Genomic DNA, 19921 nt, shown 5'->3' with positions numbered 1-19921 from the left:
GAGGAACTAAAAAGAACAACAAAAATGTGTCTCAACCTCTCAAATTGGTGTGTTCTGTTCCAAATTGTATTTATTGTAAAATTTCAACCTATGTGGGCCTTGAACCCAATTAGAATTGGATAAGTTCATTTCTTGATTTTCTTAACGACCCACTTCCACGTGCCATAGCTTGCTCTGTATATTATTAGAAATTTTGAGGCAATGGAAATAATTACCAGCCTCGCAGCTCAATTGGTTTGCAACAGCTTAACTAATTGATGCTGGTTCGAGGCGGTACCCCTTCACCTTCACTCATCAAAATTCAAACATCCTCATCAATCATCATGAAAATGAGGTGCTCTAAAGTACCTCTCTTTTTGGGTGCCCTCTACATTTAGATTTGTTTCCTGCATTAAATTAAATTTAAATTAGTTAACAAATAAAAATTATACAAGTAAATTCATTTTAGTTTGATGGCATAGAACACGGGATAGACACATAAAGTTTAATTAATATTTGCATATTAATATATATATAATTATTATATAATTAACAACTATTATATATGATAAGTTTGTCACTAATTTAATAATCTAATTTACTCTACATGTAGCACATTAAATCTTGTAAAATTCCTTCTTTTAACGAATCATGTCAGTGGATACCTCCAATGCAGTTTTTCAGGTTTTGTACTCTAGGGCTTTGCCTCAATTGGATATAATATGTTAAAATATTTACAAGTAGATCATATATCGCATTATTGTAAAATGTTGAAGAAAAAAAATGTTTATTTAAGTTGAAAATCACTTTTTAAAAAAATGTTTTTTAACCAACTAGATTTGGTCTTGTGGTATAAGGCAAAAAAAAACACTTTAAATTGATTTTTTTAAGAAAGTGGTTTTAAAAAAATACATATTGGGAGAGACAATCACATATTTCAAAATAGATTAATTCCTTACCTATAGGGTGAAAAATATCATTAATTATACCAAAAAATGCTTCATTAAATAGTACTTTTTAAAATGATGATTTTCTTAAAAAAATGATTTTATTTCTAATTCAAAATAAAATCAAATAGGTTGAATATTTATTCAACCATTAAAGTGGATTACATATGTATTAAAATCTATCAGTTATGTTTAGATATGAATGAATTTTATACTTAAAATATAATTTAATGAATTTAAATTTACTATTGGTAGATAATTTTAATCCATAAAAAATAATCCAAAAACATCTCATAGCCACCTACAAGTATTATACATCATGAATAATGACAACCAGCTATGAAGTACGGATTCGTCAAACACCCTCACGTATCGGTGTCCGACACGTATCCGACACGGATACGCTCAGATTCGCGAATGATACATATCCATAGAGTATCCAAAAATTAAATAAATAAATATTAAGACACGTATCCGATTCGTTTTCAATAAAATATAGGATATATGGATTCGTTTTCAGTAAAATATAGGATATATAGATTCATTTTCAATAAAACAAGATAAGATAGATTTGTTTCCAATAAAACAGGATAAAATAGATTCGTTTCTAATAAAACAAGATAAGATAGATTCATTTTCATTAAAATAGGATAATATATATTTGTTATGGAGGGCAATGATTTTAGGATAGATTCGTTTTCATTAAAATAGGATAAGATAGATTTGTTATGGAGGGCATGATTTTAAATTTCCATTATATTTTTTACTTTAGATATTTTGATTTACACTTATAATTTTATCATATTTTATGTGTTTTTATTATTTTATACGCGTATCCTTGAACATATCGTATCCTGTATTTTAGAAAAAATACGTATCGACGTATCGGATACGTATCGTATCCGACACATGTATCAGTATCCGACACATGTATCAGTATCCGTACTTCATAGATGACAACTATAATACATCAAGTTCAGTGTATACTAGACTTGTGATTATAACTCATCCATCATAAGATATGAGATATGAAGTCTTCATAAATATACACGTTAGGAATGATGGTGTAGTAAGTGTCCAGCCAACAAAAATAGCTAGCGGTAGTTGTTTGCAACTTGTAGTTCAGGGTAGTTGAAAATTTATAGTTGTATAAGAACCAAACTAAAGTTATTTGGTAAAATAGATTTGTAATTAATTGAAATTTGAAAATTAGTAAAAAGTATATATAATATTTATTTATTTGTTAAATAATTAATAATTGGAGTAATTAAGTACATAGATAATTTAAAATCAAAATTTTAGATTCTTTATTTTAATATTTTTCAGTAATTGGACATGCAATATTTTATTTATTTATTTGGTCTATTTTAATTTTTTTTAGCCATTTTTAATATTTTTATTTCTAAAAGTACAATTAAGTTGCATAAATTTGTAATATTATTCTATTGTTGACACTATACATCATTACAAAATATAACATGGAAATAGTTTATACATTTGCCAAAGTCAAGAATAATTTACGCATCACGAAAAATCCAACATCAAATTAATTTATGCATTATAAAAATAATAAGTTTTTTAGTTGGGGTAACTATGTAATTTATTAAAATTTTGAACGGCAAAATAGGTAAGTCAATTATTAAAACCTACTTTTATTTTTTAAATGTTACTTCAAGTAGATTTTAAATGCTACAATCTTTTTTAAAGCTACAATCTCCCTTCAATTTTTTGTTTATCGAACAACTCTAGAAACAGAAAACTACAAGTTATAAACTTATATTACCGAACAATATCCAAATTGACCAATAATAAAAATCCATACAAATGTAGTTTGCCTTTAAATTAAATAACATGTTTAATATATTTCAATACTTGTTTGCTTCTTTTGTGTTTTTTAACCAATAAAATACTAGTTAAAAAAATAAGAAAAGTTATTAAATATTATTTTAAAATACATTTGTAATAAAAATGGTAATAATTTTTTTAATGAAAAATTGTTATACTTTAAAATTAAAATATTGCACTTTTCAATATAAGAATTTGGATGGTTGAACAAACAAATATGCCACTCAATGATTTATATTTATTTATTGTGTATAGGTAATTTTTAAATTACCAGTTAATCTCAATTACCATATTTAAAAACATGAAGTTGGAAATAAAGTTTTATAATATGTATTAAGTTATTATATTGCAAATATTTTACACATCATATAGTTTGCGTTGAGTTTAAATTTAAAGTACTTTTTATCACGTCTATTAAAAACGGAAATATTTTATCTTCAATTATACACTGAACCATAATGGAAAAGTTGATATAATAATAATATATAAATCTTTATACAGATAATACATATATATTATATGCAAGATTATTACGTTTTTAATATGAAAGATGAAAAACAAGTAAACTACTCCCACACTCCTAAGTTTTATTAGAATTGTACAAACTACCACTTCTTATTCTATACCTATACAAACCCTAATTTATACACATATATTACATTTACAATTCATGCGGGAGATATAATTATAATCTTTAAGAAAAAGTGATAAATATAATTAATTTAAATAAAATATAGTATATTGTAGAGATAACTACAAATAATATAAGAGTTAATATTTCTTCGTTATTTTTGGTTTATTATGAGTGTTATTAATATTGTATTAGTCATCAAATTGATCAGAGTAGTGGTATAGTGGTATAATGGTTCAACTGGTGGTTCACTAATTAAAACATATACCGGCGAAATTAGATATATAACATATTAACATTAATATTGAAAAATCAATAAAAAACCATCTTTTTTAATTTTTATTAAAAATTAATATTAAATAAAATTCGACCGGTATGATTGGTACAATTCAATTGAAAACCAACCAGTATGACCGATTTTAGCCGGTATAATTACATGACCGGTATAATTATTGTATGATACCAATATTGATACCGGTTCAACCAACCCGGTATGAAACAATTTTAACTTTTAACAACAATGTTCATTACAATATAATATCACTTGATTACACTTAACATCCATTTTTAATTTAATTTCATATGTATCATATTTTGTTTAATTTTATTACACTCGTTACATTTTTTTTATTTAAAAAAAGTTACACTAATTACATTTTTTTAATTTAAAAAAATGTTACACTTATGTATTGTGCATGAATACTAGTTAATGTATGTATATAAAAAAAAGTAGTTTGTATAGATATTAAAAAGAAAAAAATGATTTCTATAATTTCAATAAAACTCAAAGAGTATCATTACTGTATTAAAAAATGACGTCATCTCCATAGGAAAATGTATACTACAAAATAGAGATATTCTAACATGACCTAAAGAATATTTTAACCTTCTAGATTTTAATTATCATTAATTAGAAACTATTAGAAAACTTATCAAACTTACTCTTCTTAGAGTAACTAGATTTCCTCACTTAAAATAATATTAAAAATTGTCAAACTTTTAACTATGTCATGGAACTAACATTCATCTAAAGTTATAATCCTCATCATTAATGGAGAGACAAATGGTTCAAAAAATAAAGAGAAATATAACTTTCAATAACACTTTTATCCCTTTACCCATTCAGAAAAATTAAAATGAAACCCTCACATAGCATCATCAACTACCTCTACTCCTTCTTATTAATATTCCTCACAGCAACAATAACAACATCAACATCATCATTCACTGATGAGGTGCAATTATCACAACTTATCAACTTCAAAAACTCTCTACCAAACCCTTTTCTTCTCCCAAACTGGGTTCCAAATAACACAACAAACCTTTGTTCCTTCACTGGAATCACATGCACTCCACAAACCCGCCACGTGTCCTCCATAAACCTCGCCGGAGTCGCTTTATCCACCACCTTTGCGCCGGTCTCCGCCCATCTCCTCACCCTACCGCACCTTCAGAATATAACTCTCCGATCAACCAACCTCTCAGGTTCTCTCCCAACGGTTACTACCTGCACCAACTCACTCGTTTTTATTGACCTCTCTCATAACGAACTTAACGGTAAAACTGATTTTTCGGGTTGCGTTAACTTGCATTACCTTAATATTTCTCACAACAATTTCTCTTCAACTGTTCCTTCATTTGGTGCTTCTTCTTCACTGGAGTATCTTGATATCTCCGGTAACCAGTTTACCGGCGATATCTCCGGTAAACTTTTCGGTTGCAAAAATTTAATTTACCTGAACGCTTCCAGCAATAAGTTATCCGGTACGGTTCCCTTGCTCCCCGTCGGTGGCGTTATGAAGTTCCTTTACCTCGCCGGAAATATTTTCCGGGGAGAGATTCCGGCGAGGCTAGCGCAATTATGTTCAAGCCTCGTGGAACTTGATCTTTCATTGAATACTCTATCCGGTTCAATACCTTCTGAGTTTAGTTCTTGTTCATCTTTGGAATCATTGGATGTTTCACACAATAAATTTTCTGGTGAATTACCGGTTGAGGTATTGAAGAAAATGAAGAGTTTGAGAAGGCTTTCGCTTTCGTTCAACGGGTTCTCTGGTCCGATGCCAGAGTCTTTGTCAAGAATGGTGAGTTTGGAGTTTTTGCATTTGGGTTCCAACAGGTTTAAAGGGTCAATACCAAAAGGGTTGTGTGAGGATCCTAGGAATAGTTTGAAGGGATTGTACTTAGAGGATAATTTGTTAACCGGTTTTATTCCACCTTCAATTGGTAATTGTTCTCAACTTGTTGCTTTGGATTTGAGTTTAAATTACTTGAAGGGCACTATCCCTTCAAGTTTAGGGTCTCTCTCGAATCTTCGTGATTTGATCATTTGGTTTAATCGTCTTAGTGGAGAAATTCCAGAGCAATTGATGTATGTTAAGACACTTGAAAATTTGATTCTTGACTTTAATGAATTTACTGGGGAGATTCCTTCTGGTCTAAGCAACTGCACCAACTTGAAATGGATTTCTTTGTCGAATAACAAGCTTGGTGGGGAGATTCCGTCGGGGATTGGCCGGTTATCAAATCTTGCTATCCTGAAATTGAGTAATAATTCATTCTCTGGGAGGATTCCACCGCAGCTTGGTGATTGTCATAGGTTGATATGGTTGGATCTGAATACTAATTTACTTAGTGGGTCGATTCCTCCAGAGTTGTTTAAGCAATCGGGCAAGATAGCAGTTAATTTTATGGGAAGGAATACATTTGTGTACATCAAGAATGACGGTAGTAAGGGGTTCCATGGAGCAGGAAGTTTGCTCGAGTTTTCCAGGATCAGGAAGGAGCAGCTGAAGAGGATTTCAATCAGGACTTCTTGGCCTATCACTAGATTTTATCAAGGTAAGCTGCAGCCACCTAAATTTTACCATAACGGTTCTATGATTTTCTTGGATCTTTCAAATAATATGTTGTCTGGTAGTATTCCTAAGGTGATTGGGAGCATGTTCTATTTATACATTCTGAATTTGGGCCATAACAGTATATCTGGAAACATCCCAGAAGAGCTTGGAGACTTGAAAAATCTTGGCATACTCGATCTTGGTAGCAATAGGCTCGAAGGACAAATTCCACAATCCTTGACTGACCTTTCCTTACTCACAGAAATTGATTTGTCAAACAACAATCTATCAGGATTGGTTCCTAGATCAGGGCAATTTTTAACTTTTCCTGCTAATAGGTTCTTGAATAATTCTGGTCTATGTGGAGTTACTCTCACTTCGTGTGGGGAAGAATCACGATATAGTAAAAATATCCAGCATCAGAAGTTGCATAGGGGAAAGGTAACTCGACCAGCAAATGTGGTCATGGGAATTCTGTCCTTCTGCATCTTTGTTTTTGTCATAATTGCCATTGAGACCATAAGAAGAAGGGAGGAATTGGAAGCTATGTTTGGTGTCTACTTTGGCAGCCATTCTCATTCAGGGACAGCTAATGTTGGCTGGAAGCTGACCGGTGCTCGTGAAGAACTTAGCATAAACCTTGAGACATTTGAGAATTCCCTTCAAAAGCTTACTTTCACAGATCTTCTTGAAGCCACCAACAACTTTCATAGCGATAGCATTGTTGGTTCTGGTGGTTTTGGTGTTGTCTACAAGGCTAAATTGAAGGATGGGAGTGTTGTGGCCATCAAGAAACTGATACATGGTAGTGGACAAGGGGATAGGGAATTCACTGCCGAAATGGAAACCATAGGGAGAATCAAGCACCAGAACCTTGTTCCACTTCTCGGCTACTGCCAGGGTGGGGAAGAAAGGCTCTTGGTTTATGAATACATGAAATATGGAAGCCTAGATATTTTGCATGATGAAAAGAAAGCCGGGATCAAGCTGGATTGGGCAGCAAGGAAGAAAATTGCGATTGGTGCTGCTAGTGGATTGGCTTTTCTTCACCACTACTGTACTCCACACATCATTCATAGAGACATGAAATCCAGCAATGTACTGCTTGGTGAAAATTTGGAAGCAAGAGTTGCTGATTTTGGAATGGCTAGGTTTGTGAATGTTATGGATACTCATTTAAGTGTCAGTACACTAGCCGGAACCCCGGGCTATGTTCCTCCTGAATACTATCAAAGCTTTAGATGTTCCACCAAAGGTGATGTCTATAGCTATGGTGTAGTTTTACTGGAGCTTCTTACAGGGAGAAAACCAACAGGCTTAAGTGATTTTGGTGACGACAATCTTGTGGGATGGGTTAAACAACATGCCGAACCGAGGAAATTTGATGTGCTCGATCCTGAGCTTAGGAAGGAGGACCCTAGTCCTGAGGTTGAGCTTGTACAGTACTTACATGTTGCTTTTGCTTGCTTGGATTACCGACCAAGGAAGCGTCCGACAATGATTCAGGTCATGGCAATGTTTAAGAAAATCCAAGCAGGGTCAGATAAAGTTCCAAAGTCTACAATTGCCACTGGAGATGGAGGTTTAGGTGCTGTTGAAATGGTGGACATGAGCATAAAAGAAGCCACTGCATTGAGCAAGGAGTAGGCAATAAAATCAGTAAGACTCAAGAAGATTCCTTGGTGCACAAAGGAAGAAGAATGTAGGATGATCCAAATATTAACCTGTGTCCTAGATTTTCAATGTACTTCTTAGTCCTCATCCAGATCACCCTTAAAAAAAAGGCTTTTGAATCTGCAATGGTTATTAAGGTGCACTATGAAATGGATCTTATACTATTATTTGTTTTTTTGTGTAGAATTGAAGTATCTCACTAATTTGGTGACCTATTCTATTTTATTCTTTTACAAAATATAAACATAGAATAAAACTTATGGTTCATTCTTGAAGGGTTTCATTAGTTTTCAACTATTTACCACTTTCAAACTTTTGTCTGATTTGCAATATTATATGTCAAAGCATGTGTTCTAATTACTATGGTTAAGGTTTGGTAGATGATGTTGACTTATTCTCACACACATGGCATCCATAGAGGTATGGAAGGCTCAATTTAGATGCATGACTAAACTATTGAAAGAATATTTTTTAGCTCATGAAAACCAAAATATAAGTGGAGTTCTTATTCTCATATGATATTAATGTTTCTTCTCAAAATAATTGACAATAAGAAGAGTAACTCAGTACATATTTAAACAATACATATCTATGAAAATGAATGTGAACTTTTTCCCAAACAACCACATCAATTTCTTGAATTAGAAGTACATTTCATTCCCTCATCAATTAGTTCCAACTCTTGTTCTGTTTGCTAATTTAAGGACTATAAGCCATTTTCCTAAAGTTGTACAATGAACTAAAAGGAAAAGATAAACCACTTGAATTTAGGACTTGTGTGCACGTGTCTCTCTCAGCCAAGAAAATGATTGAAAATCCCCTATTTTGCAAGTTGAGAGAAAATTGTAAAAGATGTCTTTGAACACTGCAATAGTCATTTACTAAAAATACTATAAGTACAAATATAAATTCAATAAAAATACTATACAAATACTAATTAATCAGATTAAAATGGATTAGATTTAAAACCAAAAACTAATATAAACTAATCAATTAAAAAAATAACTTCACTTATTTTGTATCTTTTTCATCAATTCAGCTTTGTTGAATTTCAAGACAACAAACTTTAATGACTGGAGACATTTTTTAAGGTTTAGTTGTCAAAACTCAAAAGATACAAGTAAAAAAATCAAGAAACTCAGTGCTTTGGTTATAATTGTCAATGGGGTGATTAATAAAACTGTTGGAAGTGATCGACATGGTGCTCCTCTGTTTTCCCATGATTATCAACATGGAAGAAATAATATATATGATCTTATACCATAAAAGTTAATAAAAGCAATCTACACACTTTTACCCATAATAAGAAAATAATATATATCATTTTTTAAATCAAATATTAATAAGGAAAATATTAACGTGTAACAAATATCACTAGCTTATGTTTACTGAAAATTTTCTTGAATGATTTTATAAGAGAATTTATATATATGAGTATATATATATATTTCTTAATAGATTGATTGGACATACCATCTCTGATAATAATCTGCATCAAAACTAATTATGGAAAGAATCTTCAAAACGATGAGGGGAATGGTGGTTTTGGATTCAATGTCGATGAAGACGGTAGTGCTATATAATAATACTTATAATTTTCTTTATAACGAATTAAATTATTATATATATATATATATCACTTATAGCAATCTTGTATTATTTTCACTCCTTTGGCCTTTCAGCATGGCACAGATGCATGACTCTATGCTTCTGTTTATATCAATGGCATTCGAAGGCCACGTTGTAAGGTAAACTTTCCGACAGAATAAGGTGCCCAGATGGCCCACGAGTCATTCCCACAAGAATCTCTTAATTCTAAATGCAAACAAGGTGAAAAATTCTTAATATCACATTTCATGAAATAAAAATAGAGAAAAAAATACATGCATTGGTAGTGCATATATTTTATACGCATCATCCACCATTTATATTTACTTATCATTGACTATTTAAAAAAAAAAATACAAATATAGTATAATGTATATAAATCTTTACACTGATATGAGATATTAAAGTCATTAAAATATCACTTCTCAAAATAGTTAGAAAACGAAATGGACTTGATTACTTCTTATGGGCCTTTGTGAATAATTCTCATCAGCCCTGGTAGTTGGGCCACTATCATTATCAGGCATATTATCATATACATCTATAGTTTTGGATTTAACATGAATAAACGAATGAATTCTGGGATATGGTCGACGATTGCATTATTTCATTTTCACTCAAAGAAAAGACTCCACAAATCTCAGAAATGTTTTTTATTCTCTATATATATTCAATCCATTTTTTCACTGCCAATTTCACAATTGTTAATTTTTAATTCATGGTATTCAATCACATGGAAGCATAAAATAAACCAACTTATAGTTGCTCATGGTTCTCCAAAAACTTGCAGCCAAAATGAACCATGAAGCATAGTAGTGCTCATTGTTTTTACTAAGCACACACAAATATTATATCTATATATAAACATATCTGTGAATAAGCATTAAAATTAAAATGTGCTTTCTTTACAGGTCTACAATCATTTTGATATGAAAGATGAGACATGCACTCTTCTAGAGTGAAGTGCAGAGCAATCAGCTGAACAGTGGTGTCAAGGAGCAGAATGAAGACTTATTGGATTCCATTTTTTTTAAGGGATACAAGGTCAAGGTCCCATGGGTTTAAAGGGTAGTTTATTGTTGATTTTGAGGTCAGTAGAATAGAATAATCCCAATGTTATGCTCTTCAAAAATAAATACAATCATGTTTTAGCTACTGGCTAACCTTGAACTAGGAAAGTGTTACAATTGAAAAAATAAGACTAAAATGAGAAGAAGAAAATATCTTAATCTTCATGTTTGTCTGACTTTGAGGACTGAGTCAATGCAGGACGCCTCTCAGAAAGAAAACGTTTTGAACTCTCAAGGACACCAAAGAATATTGAACCACCTATACCTATCCATAGTACTCTAGGTCCAACACCCTGCATTTAATAAAGAGCAATTTCAAAATTCTCAAGCAGTTAAGAAATGTGGTCATATAAATTCAGGTTATTTTATAACATTTTCATTTTCTTAGTCAAGCCTTGAAATCATAGAAGCACAGGGTTAAATTCAGGTTACAGATCTGGTTTTGTAATGTTTCCAAACACCCCTTTATCATATCTATAAGCATCAAAATTGATTTATGGTCATGTGACTTTAAAAGTATTTTTCTATGATGGGGAGGATTTGGATTTTGGATCATGCTACTTTACCACTCAAGCTACATTGTGTGGAAGAAAATGCATACCTTCAAAAGGGCACTAGGTCCCTCTTCCTTTATAATGGTTTGAACACAATCTACGATTCCCTTGTATTGGTTTCCAGATCCCTGATGAAGAAAACACAAAGTATAATTAATTAATTACACTGAATATTCTAAATAACTTGCATGCAGATTACAATGCACAAAGCAGTAAGCATCATCTGTGTATGGTGCTACATGGCTGTTGTGTAAAAACAAGATTAATAAGAAAAATAATGGAGAACAAAAGGAATAGTAGGAAACAGGATTATCTTACTTGAATCATTAACCTTGTCTTTATGACATCAAGGGGGGTAGTTATAGCTCCAGTTAGCGCACCTACAAGAAACAAGGTTGTTAATCATATTTGAACACAAACACAAGGCTAGTTGGACATAGCATAAACGCATAATAAATCAGTACAAAGAAAACCAGATATAGCAATTTATTATTTACCTTGTCTAATCCTTATTCCCTAGCCATATACACATCTGGCTAACCCCGTAAAAAATTAAAGTAAAAAATGGAAAATGATACAAGCAACACATGTTTTTGTGTAAGCATGTCGGGATAGGACCAGAGAGGCAGAGGGAGGGGGACTGGGGTATGCCATGGTCCTCCCACCTTTTCAATATCTTTATATGCTCATTTATGTTTGGTTTGGTCCGCCACCCTTATTTCTCTTTTATGTTATATATATTCAGTTTGGTCTTCTCAAATTTAATTTCTAGGTTCACCCTTGGTTAGGACATTAGGATACAAACTCGCATGTCTGAAATTTTGGAGGTGCTAGTTTTCTCAGCACTTCATGCATATAGTTCATATAAAATAATTAGCTTATCACCAACACCAAATAAAATTGTATTCTGTTTATCTTGTTGTTACCTACCGATTTCTCCACTATGTAACAAAGTTGAGTTCTAATGTTTTATATACATGGATAGGAGATGAAAGATTATAAAATTTGTCATGTGTAAACAGGTGCTCTCAACAAGCACAATGCCCCCACCCAACCCATTTTGTTCATAAATCTTAAAAGATCATCTCTTAAATAATCTAAGATAAAAAAAAGTTTTATTTTGTGAGTACATGTCTAGTTACCTGCAAAAGCACCAATAAGTGCATTTTCTGGATCGTTCAGATCTCTCCGTGCCTAACAAAAATGAATGGAAGTCACATCACCAATCGAGAAAAGAAATGGAGGAGCAACCATCATTTTTTTAATCAACCACAATCAATTATATCTGTTAAAAACTTAAAATGTCTCAGAATATCTTCACACTTTAACAACATTCTATGACAGAAATGTGAGATGTTGTAAGGTTTAAAATATAATAAATAATATAAATGGAAATGGCAAATTGTGTCAGGTAAACTAAAATGCAAAAGTCTGTGTTTAACACACATAAAGATAGAACTTGAGGAATTTACCGCAAGCTTATAACCTATTCGAATCTGCTCATAGAGGCAAAATTGAATAGCATCAAAGGGCAAATCCCGCAGTAAAAATGATCCATATCCCTGTGATTACAAAGACCAGTATGAAACAAACATTTTAGTATATCATCACAAACATGGCGAATAGAATTTATCCATATTTTTAAAGGGATAAATAATGAAAAAGTCTATACCGCATAAAGTCCTTTAAATCCCTCCTTAGAAGCAATATAGCGAACAGCACCAGAAGCTGAAGTAAACTGCCTAGTTTGCATTCGTTGCTTAACAACCTGGGGGCATTAAAGAAAATTAAGTTGTCAAGTGAAACAATTTTCAGTCATGGAAACATCACTTTTACGAATAAGATAATCTATCTACCTCTGTTGGAACACGAATCAGTGAAGCAGCAATACCCCCTAGGGCACCTGCAGTCTGGTGAAAGGAAAAAATCTCATCAAAGGTTTTTATCCCCAAAAATTAAAGCATATTAACGAATTTTATATCATGAAAAGTATGTTCCAATCCAACGACAAAGGAATGATAACATAGACAAGGCACTGCAGTACAAGCCATAATTGGCACCAGACTTCAAAGTTGAAGGCAATGAGAAGCAATAGCATTGAACTGTTAAAGTATCTAGCAGGTGTATTTTACCAAAGCTAGCATAGCATTTTATTAGATCAAATTGACCTTTATGCTCAAATCTGGTAATGTGACCTTTATTCACTTGAATCTTCATATGCTGATATATCCAGATCAATGTTTATATAAGCAGTATCTTACCAAATGAGCAAAAGCACTCAGATTTTCAGGAAACACCCTCAACAATTTCTGCTTCATAGGTTCATAAACTCCAACAAATAGAGCAGATGCCCTGCACATTTAAAAGCAATATGAAGGTTTTAAATAAAGAACATAGATATGGTTCATGAATCCTTACCTTCATAAGCAGAGAACAAAATTATTGAAAACCACTTAAATTATTATATGAAATAAAAAAAAACTCTGGCTTTAAATATGCACGGCAGTAAAAAAAAATAGTTACATTTTCATGATTCTACTCTTTGGAACATGACCCTGGATAAGAAAAAGGTCAAAAAGTAATAACTCCTGATAAGTGATGCTAAACCACTCTTTTGTAAAAACAGAAGGAAACTTGAGCTAGACAGACATATATCACCAAAAGATCGAACGTTGTAAAAATTAAGAGCATTGAGGTTCTCAAATTCTGTAGTCTACATAGAAAACCTAGAATGTTCAAAATATAATTCTATTCATGAGGTTCTTACGGTAAGACACCAGCAAGGTTCCCTGCCAATCCAGAATAGAGGCCTTTAAAAACTAGTTTTTCTCCACCACGAGCAGCCTGGAAAAAACATAAGTATATATTATCAGTTTATTTTATGCCAAACGGGAATCATTTAGATGCCTATTAAAAGGAGGCATGTCAATATAATTGTGTAGTCAGAAACGAAAAAGAATCACATATAAAAATGCCATGAGGACTGAGGTGCATCAAATTTTTTTAAGCAAAATTTAGTTTAAAAAAAGTAGCCAAATTTAGTGTAATAACTTGCATCCAGATTCCAGCATCAAACAGTAACCAGTACAGAACAAAGGAAACTATAACCCTCAATATTTATTGTAGTTTGTCTTTTGTCATATAAACCTGCCTGCAGACGTGTTTTTATGGTGTCGATTGGGTATAAAGCTGTTTCAACAACAACTCCCGCTGTACCTCCTGCGATAACACCCTCTGCAAAATACATTGGGTCCATCAGAAAGGTTGAAATAAACTCATCAAGATCATAGTAATATATATCAACTTATCAATTAACCAGAATAATATCAGGGGGGATGCTCCAATCTGTCCCTTCATATATGAAGGATTGGGGGATAGCATTTTACTGTTGGCCAGTCTTGTACTTAAGGAGGGCCTAATGGTAATCAACATATATGATCTATTGGCACTCCCTTGAGAAGTATTAATCAATAATGGTCTCTCTCTCATAAAACGAATAAGCCTCCATCAACGCAGATAAAAAATTTCTTACTCTTTTCCTCTTAATAGAATATATTCAGCACTATGTCTATACGATTATCAGTTAATTTCTTATTCTTTTCCATCAATGCAGATAATTTCTTATTCTTATTCTTTTGCTAAAATGGAATGATAACACTAATAAATTCTTCATTAGGAACACCACTGAAGGAGAGTAGGCGACTTACCAAATAAAGTGCGTACGAAGTCGAAGGGATTTTCATCTCGAATGCTAACTGATGCAAAAGAATTCCTCACACGTGAGTTTTGTTTCCTCTTAGTACAAGCGTCTGCAAAAACATATTACCTGTTCAGATGAGAAGAAGAGAGCAGAATACAGCAGCAAACAGAGTGCTAAAGCATTACCTAAATAACAAATACACTATTCATTAGCATTCTTTTCCTTCTTGAAAGTGAAATTTCAAAATTTTCCTAACTATCAAGAATATGGTTACATTAGTAAAATTGCTCTTGTCCCATAGTGCTAATACATCATAAATCCTCGTAACAAATATGAGCAGCAAAAATCAACTCTACTAAACTTTATAAAGTGCAATTTCTCCCTATCCTCATACTATAACGGCGAATAAATAAGCTCCAATTCCATTTAGTGCTCATACCAGTATAATCCGGACTCGAAAAATATCAACAAAATTATATATTTTTCCATCATGTACTTGCATTGCAGTTATGAAAATCTAAGAAAATTGATATTTTCCCGCAAAAGTAATTAAAATTTAAAATATAAAAAATTCAATCATATCAACCCTACAGTGCTCAAATAATTGGTAAATTTCACATTATCTTATATGCCATTTGAACATGCCATACCATGAAATAAAAATTTCAAAAAAATTCCCCCCTTCACACCAATCATCAGAAATGTAATTTGCATTAACAATTTGAATCTCACATTAATAAATTCACAGAGATAAAAAGTTTTACTTAGATATTTCAAAATTGGAGTGTTACCTGGTGATGAAATGGAAGAGTCTTGAACAGTAACTGACAGTGTCAACGGACCCATCGTGGTCCAACGGAACAATTCACAGTGTGAAATGAAGTTGATGAGAGCAACGGAACAGAACTAACTATCAAGTGTTAAGGAATAAGAAGTTATCTTAAAAAAAAAAAAAAAGGTTATCTCTTTTTTATTCTCACTCCAAAATTCATATTAAATTAATTTTTTAAATATATTTTTTTGTACTTTTTTTAAGTTTTATTCTGGCTTTTTTGTTATCACCTTTGACTACCATTCGTTACACAAAGGAAATTTATAAGTGTTAGTGTGAATATCTATTATTTGATGTTGGAAAGTTAACTCGAGTCCAAAAATATTTTTGGAATACAATCCTTAAAGTTGGTTAACAAAATCATTATTTTACTTATTTTGTTTGAAGTAAATGGAATTATAATTAAAGTTTAAAATTTTCATTATATTATACTAAAATAAAAAATGTAGTTTGTATTTTTTATGTTGTCACTATATTATTAATATTATTTGAATATTTAAATTGAATATAGTATTCTATAAAAAAAGCCATTAGAGTATTTGGAGATTATTCCATAAAAATGATAGTTGCTACATTCCTATATAGGTGTGTGGGACAAGTGTCCAACTTTTATTCACAATTGAAAAGGTGAGTTCAACTCTCAATAATACCATTAAAATTTTATTGGGTTTAGTATTGGTACTGTTAAGATAAAAATTTATATATAATTAATATATTATTTATAATTTATTGTTTTTTTAAAAATTAATAATAATTATATGTGAATGATGAATAATACAATAATAATATATAAAATTTATATTATTTTGAAAGAGTATACCATATTCTCATGGAAAGGGTGTGACCATTTCAAATAGTGAGTAAAATGAAATCTACATGGATAAGAAATTAAAATAGTTATGATATACATAAATGGATTTGTAAACTTGGTATTCTTAGATTTTGGATCAAAATCTACCTATTATCATAATTTCTTATTTAAAGTGTGGTTGAGTTGATTGAAAGATTTAAAGCTAACTGAAGATAGAAAATTTATTTGAAGATGGGAAAGATATGACATGGGAATTAATTGAATTTGAAGTGTTTCATAAAATTAATTGATCCCAGTATAAAATGATATAAAAATGAATTATATGCCTCACATATATCTCAAAAGTCATTCAATTTGACTTATCAAGCCAAGTTATAGTGCGGACTCTTTTAAAAGGCCTCAACGAAACAATATTATTAACTTATATTTATCAAACAATTTGATTAGCTCACCTATAAACCCCTAAAAAATAATGTTAATAAACAAACACAAAAAAATATCATATCATTGGGGAAGAACTCCATTGTTTCATGCTCTTAAATATTTAACTGCTATTTTATTATACTACCAATGATATCTCTTATGGTATAGAAATAATCCATTTTGGAGTACATAACTGTTTATATTAACAGCATTTGCTCTTAAGAATTTATTTAATAGACATTATACTACTAGATCAATTCATTATTTATACCTAAAACTACTGTTATTAGGATTAAATAATAATTTATGGAAGAAGAATCTTAAAAATAGCAAACACAAAAATTAATTTCAACAGCATATCAATTAAATAATTAATCTAGGTTGCCATGTTTCTCTTACTCGTTTCTTGTTGGGACTTTTGCAAAGTTGAAATTCTTTATTGCTCTATATATCTTTGACTCGTCAATTCAAACATACTAACTACAATTCTGCATCTATTTCAATTAAAAAAGTTTTATAACATTAATGCAAATGCAATTATTTAGAAAGTTGATTATACCTGCATTTTGGAAGCATGGTAAAAAAACAGAGAGATAAACCAAGCGTGACAAAATTGATATAAAGTTTCTGTACTAGTCATGTCTTTATAAAAATCAAAGCTTATGCTATAAAACATACTGAACCTATAAACTACTTCAAATCTCTCACCACTATAATGCAATCCTCACCAAACTACATGGCTTTTACATAAATAATGTGAAAATCGATGAGAATATGATAAAAAAGCCTCCAACTTTATGCATAACTTTTAGCATGTTTCCACTGCTATAAATTGCTACAGGGAAAAGACAATTACCCTTTGAAGGGTCTTTAGATACAATATCAGCAACTCCATCAAAATCACATGCCTCAACACTTTGCTCATTAATTTGAAAGTATTGGTTGAAAGCATAAGAAGCATTACCAGCACCATCCAAAATTCCATTACAAGTACAACCATAACCCAAGCTTGTGCAATCACCACCAGCACAAGCATAGCTCATAGCACCTCCAAGACTAGTAATATTCTTGACATCTTTCTTAAGGACACACCATTTGTTTTCTTGGTACCTAACCCCTTTTGCACTTATAGGATATTTATCTTCTCCTTTGCCAGAAAAATCAACTTGGAACTTTGCTTTTCCATCATAACGAAAAATGCCCCAATGTCTTTCAAAGTTACCTGGTGCAACACTCTTAAGGTTCTCATCAAATAGACCAAAAAGGTACACAGTCACAGCTTTAGGATGGCGTGGTGAACCTTTTTTGGTAGCCATTTTTTTGAAGAACCCTCTATAGAATTTTTTTGCATTTTGTATATTAGCATTTATATCACCATCTGTAGGCCACCCAATTTCACCAATCACAATTGACACATTTGGGTGGCCAATTTTTTTAAGTGAAGCCACAAGAGTATCTAAATTTGCATCAAACATGTTTGAATAATGTGCACCATCATCATCAATTTGACTATTTGTACTGTCAAAGAATGCAAATTCTTTAGGAAAATCTGGACTTTGGTATAGACTAAGAAAAGGGTATATGTTGACAACAAATGGTGAATTCTTTTCATCAAGAAACTGCACTATTTGTTTCATGACAGTATAAATGTCCTTGCGGAAATCTCCATCTGATGGTTTCTCTGAACTAGATTCATAAACATCAGCATTTAAAGCTGTAGTGACCTTGATTTGGTCTCCATGACCAGCCTTTTCAATAGCACTTTGAATGCGTTGCATTGCTGGGAATGTGATATGTATATATGAACCATTGTAACTTTTCAGAAATGCCTCATTTCCAACAGATACGTATCTACATATAATGAATAAGGAAGATAAATAATTTGCTAAAAATAGTAGGGACATTACAACATTTTTGTCCATTTACAACATTTCCAATTTGTTTTTTATTTTTAAATTTGGCTCTAGGATAAAAATCTATCGTAGGATAATATAAAAGTTAATATTTTATCTCCCAGTACATGAACAAAACTTTGTCTAAATATGTTAAGGTTTCATCTCAAAACCAATTGGCAATGAAATGAATAGTACATGTATTCAAACCATTATTGAAACAATAAGGTAAGCGATGTGAGACTTACTTTTCAACAAAATCGCTTAACTAATGTCTATTGATCACAGGCAATTATTAAGTATAAGATCGGATCAATTAGCAACAAAGATATTAAACTTGTCGGGAAGTAAGGCAATCTTAGCAAGCAAGATTGATAAAGCTTGCCAAGGAAGTATTGAAAGGCTTGTGTAGAATGAGAGTCACACATCTAACAATAGTTAATACTTAATCAAGTAACAATTTAATAGATAAGAAATTGCATGGTAGAATGATTTTAAAGGTATATGAGATTTTGATTGGTTCTCACAATATGGGTAAGGGAATACCTAATGTTAACATCTCCATTTTTAAGATGTTTGGTGACATTATCTTTAACCCAATCTTCTGCATCATCCTTACTCTTTGATAGTTTCTTCAATTGATCATTAGGAATTCCAACCATGAGTTCAATGTCTGTGCCTTTAAAAGCACTCACTGTCCATGAATCTGCATCGAAAAGTTTTACCTTTTTTATTCCATTTTCCTTCAACATTTTCACCACAACGGAAGGTTCCATTGGCTGAGACGCTTGTGCACCCCAATTGACACCAATACTTGATATAGTTTGTGTTTGTGCATCTTGTAATTGGCAAAGTGTTATAACCAATATCCACATGAGGAACTCAGTTCTAGCCATAGTTAAAGTGTGTAACAAAAATGATAAAGCTTTTTACTAGAAAGAACATAAAATAGTTAGTTTATAAATAACATGTTAAGATTGAATGGTCAGCAACATATGTTCCAAATTTGGGTAGTTACACTATCTAAATAAAGCATTAGAATACTAGGGTCGTTAACTATCTTTCTAAATGTAGTCATTTGCAATCATCCACAATCAATTTAAAGTTTTGAAGAA

At 31.5% G+C, this 19921-nt stretch overlaps 3 protein-coding genes across 3 annotated transcripts; 1 reads left to right on the top strand and 2 right to left on the bottom strand.

Moving 5' to 3' along the window:
• LOC109361902 (brassinosteroid LRR receptor kinase-like) lies at positions 4539 to 8264 on the top strand. Its single transcript, XM_019607429.1, has one exon. It carries the CDS (start codon positions 4539 to 4541, stop codon positions 7887 to 7889), a length of 3351 nt encoding a protein of 1116 aa, XP_019462974.1. The 3' UTR covers positions 7890 to 8264.
• On the bottom strand, positions 10414 to 15774 carry LOC109361495 (S-adenosylmethionine carrier 1, chloroplastic/mitochondrial). Its single transcript, XM_019606962.1, has 12 exons — positions 15640 to 15774; positions 14856 to 14957; positions 14300 to 14382; positions 13916 to 13992; positions 13410 to 13500; positions 13005 to 13058; positions 12821 to 12916; positions 12621 to 12710; positions 12291 to 12342; positions 11467 to 11528; positions 11196 to 11276; positions 10414 to 10887 (listed from the first exon to the last, which is right to left on the bottom strand). Exons 1-12 carry the CDS (start codon positions 15692 to 15694, stop codon positions 10750 to 10752), a joined length of 981 nt encoding a protein of 326 aa, XP_019462507.1. The 5' UTR covers positions 15695 to 15774; the 3' UTR covers positions 10414 to 10749.
• LOC109361767 (glucan endo-1,3-beta-glucosidase 8-like) lies at positions 17460 to 19755 on the bottom strand. Its single transcript, XM_019607307.1, has 2 exons — positions 19353 to 19755; positions 17460 to 18765 (listed from the first exon to the last, which is right to left on the bottom strand). The coding sequence occupies exons 1-2, from the start codon at positions 19700 to 19702 to the stop codon at positions 17658 to 17660; spliced, it is 1458 nt and encodes a 485-aa protein (XP_019462852.1). The 5' UTR covers positions 19703 to 19755; the 3' UTR covers positions 17460 to 17657.

Source organism: Lupinus angustifolius, chromosome LG12 (assembly GCF_001865875.1).
Source record: "Lupinus angustifolius cultivar Tanjil chromosome LG12, LupAngTanjil_v1.0, whole genome shotgun sequence".
Taxonomy (NCBI): Eukaryota; Viridiplantae; Streptophyta; class Magnoliopsida; order Fabales; family Fabaceae; genus Lupinus; species Lupinus angustifolius.
The sequence above is the reverse complement of the archived record's forward strand: the minus strand, read 5'-3'. Positions and strand labels throughout refer to the sequence as shown.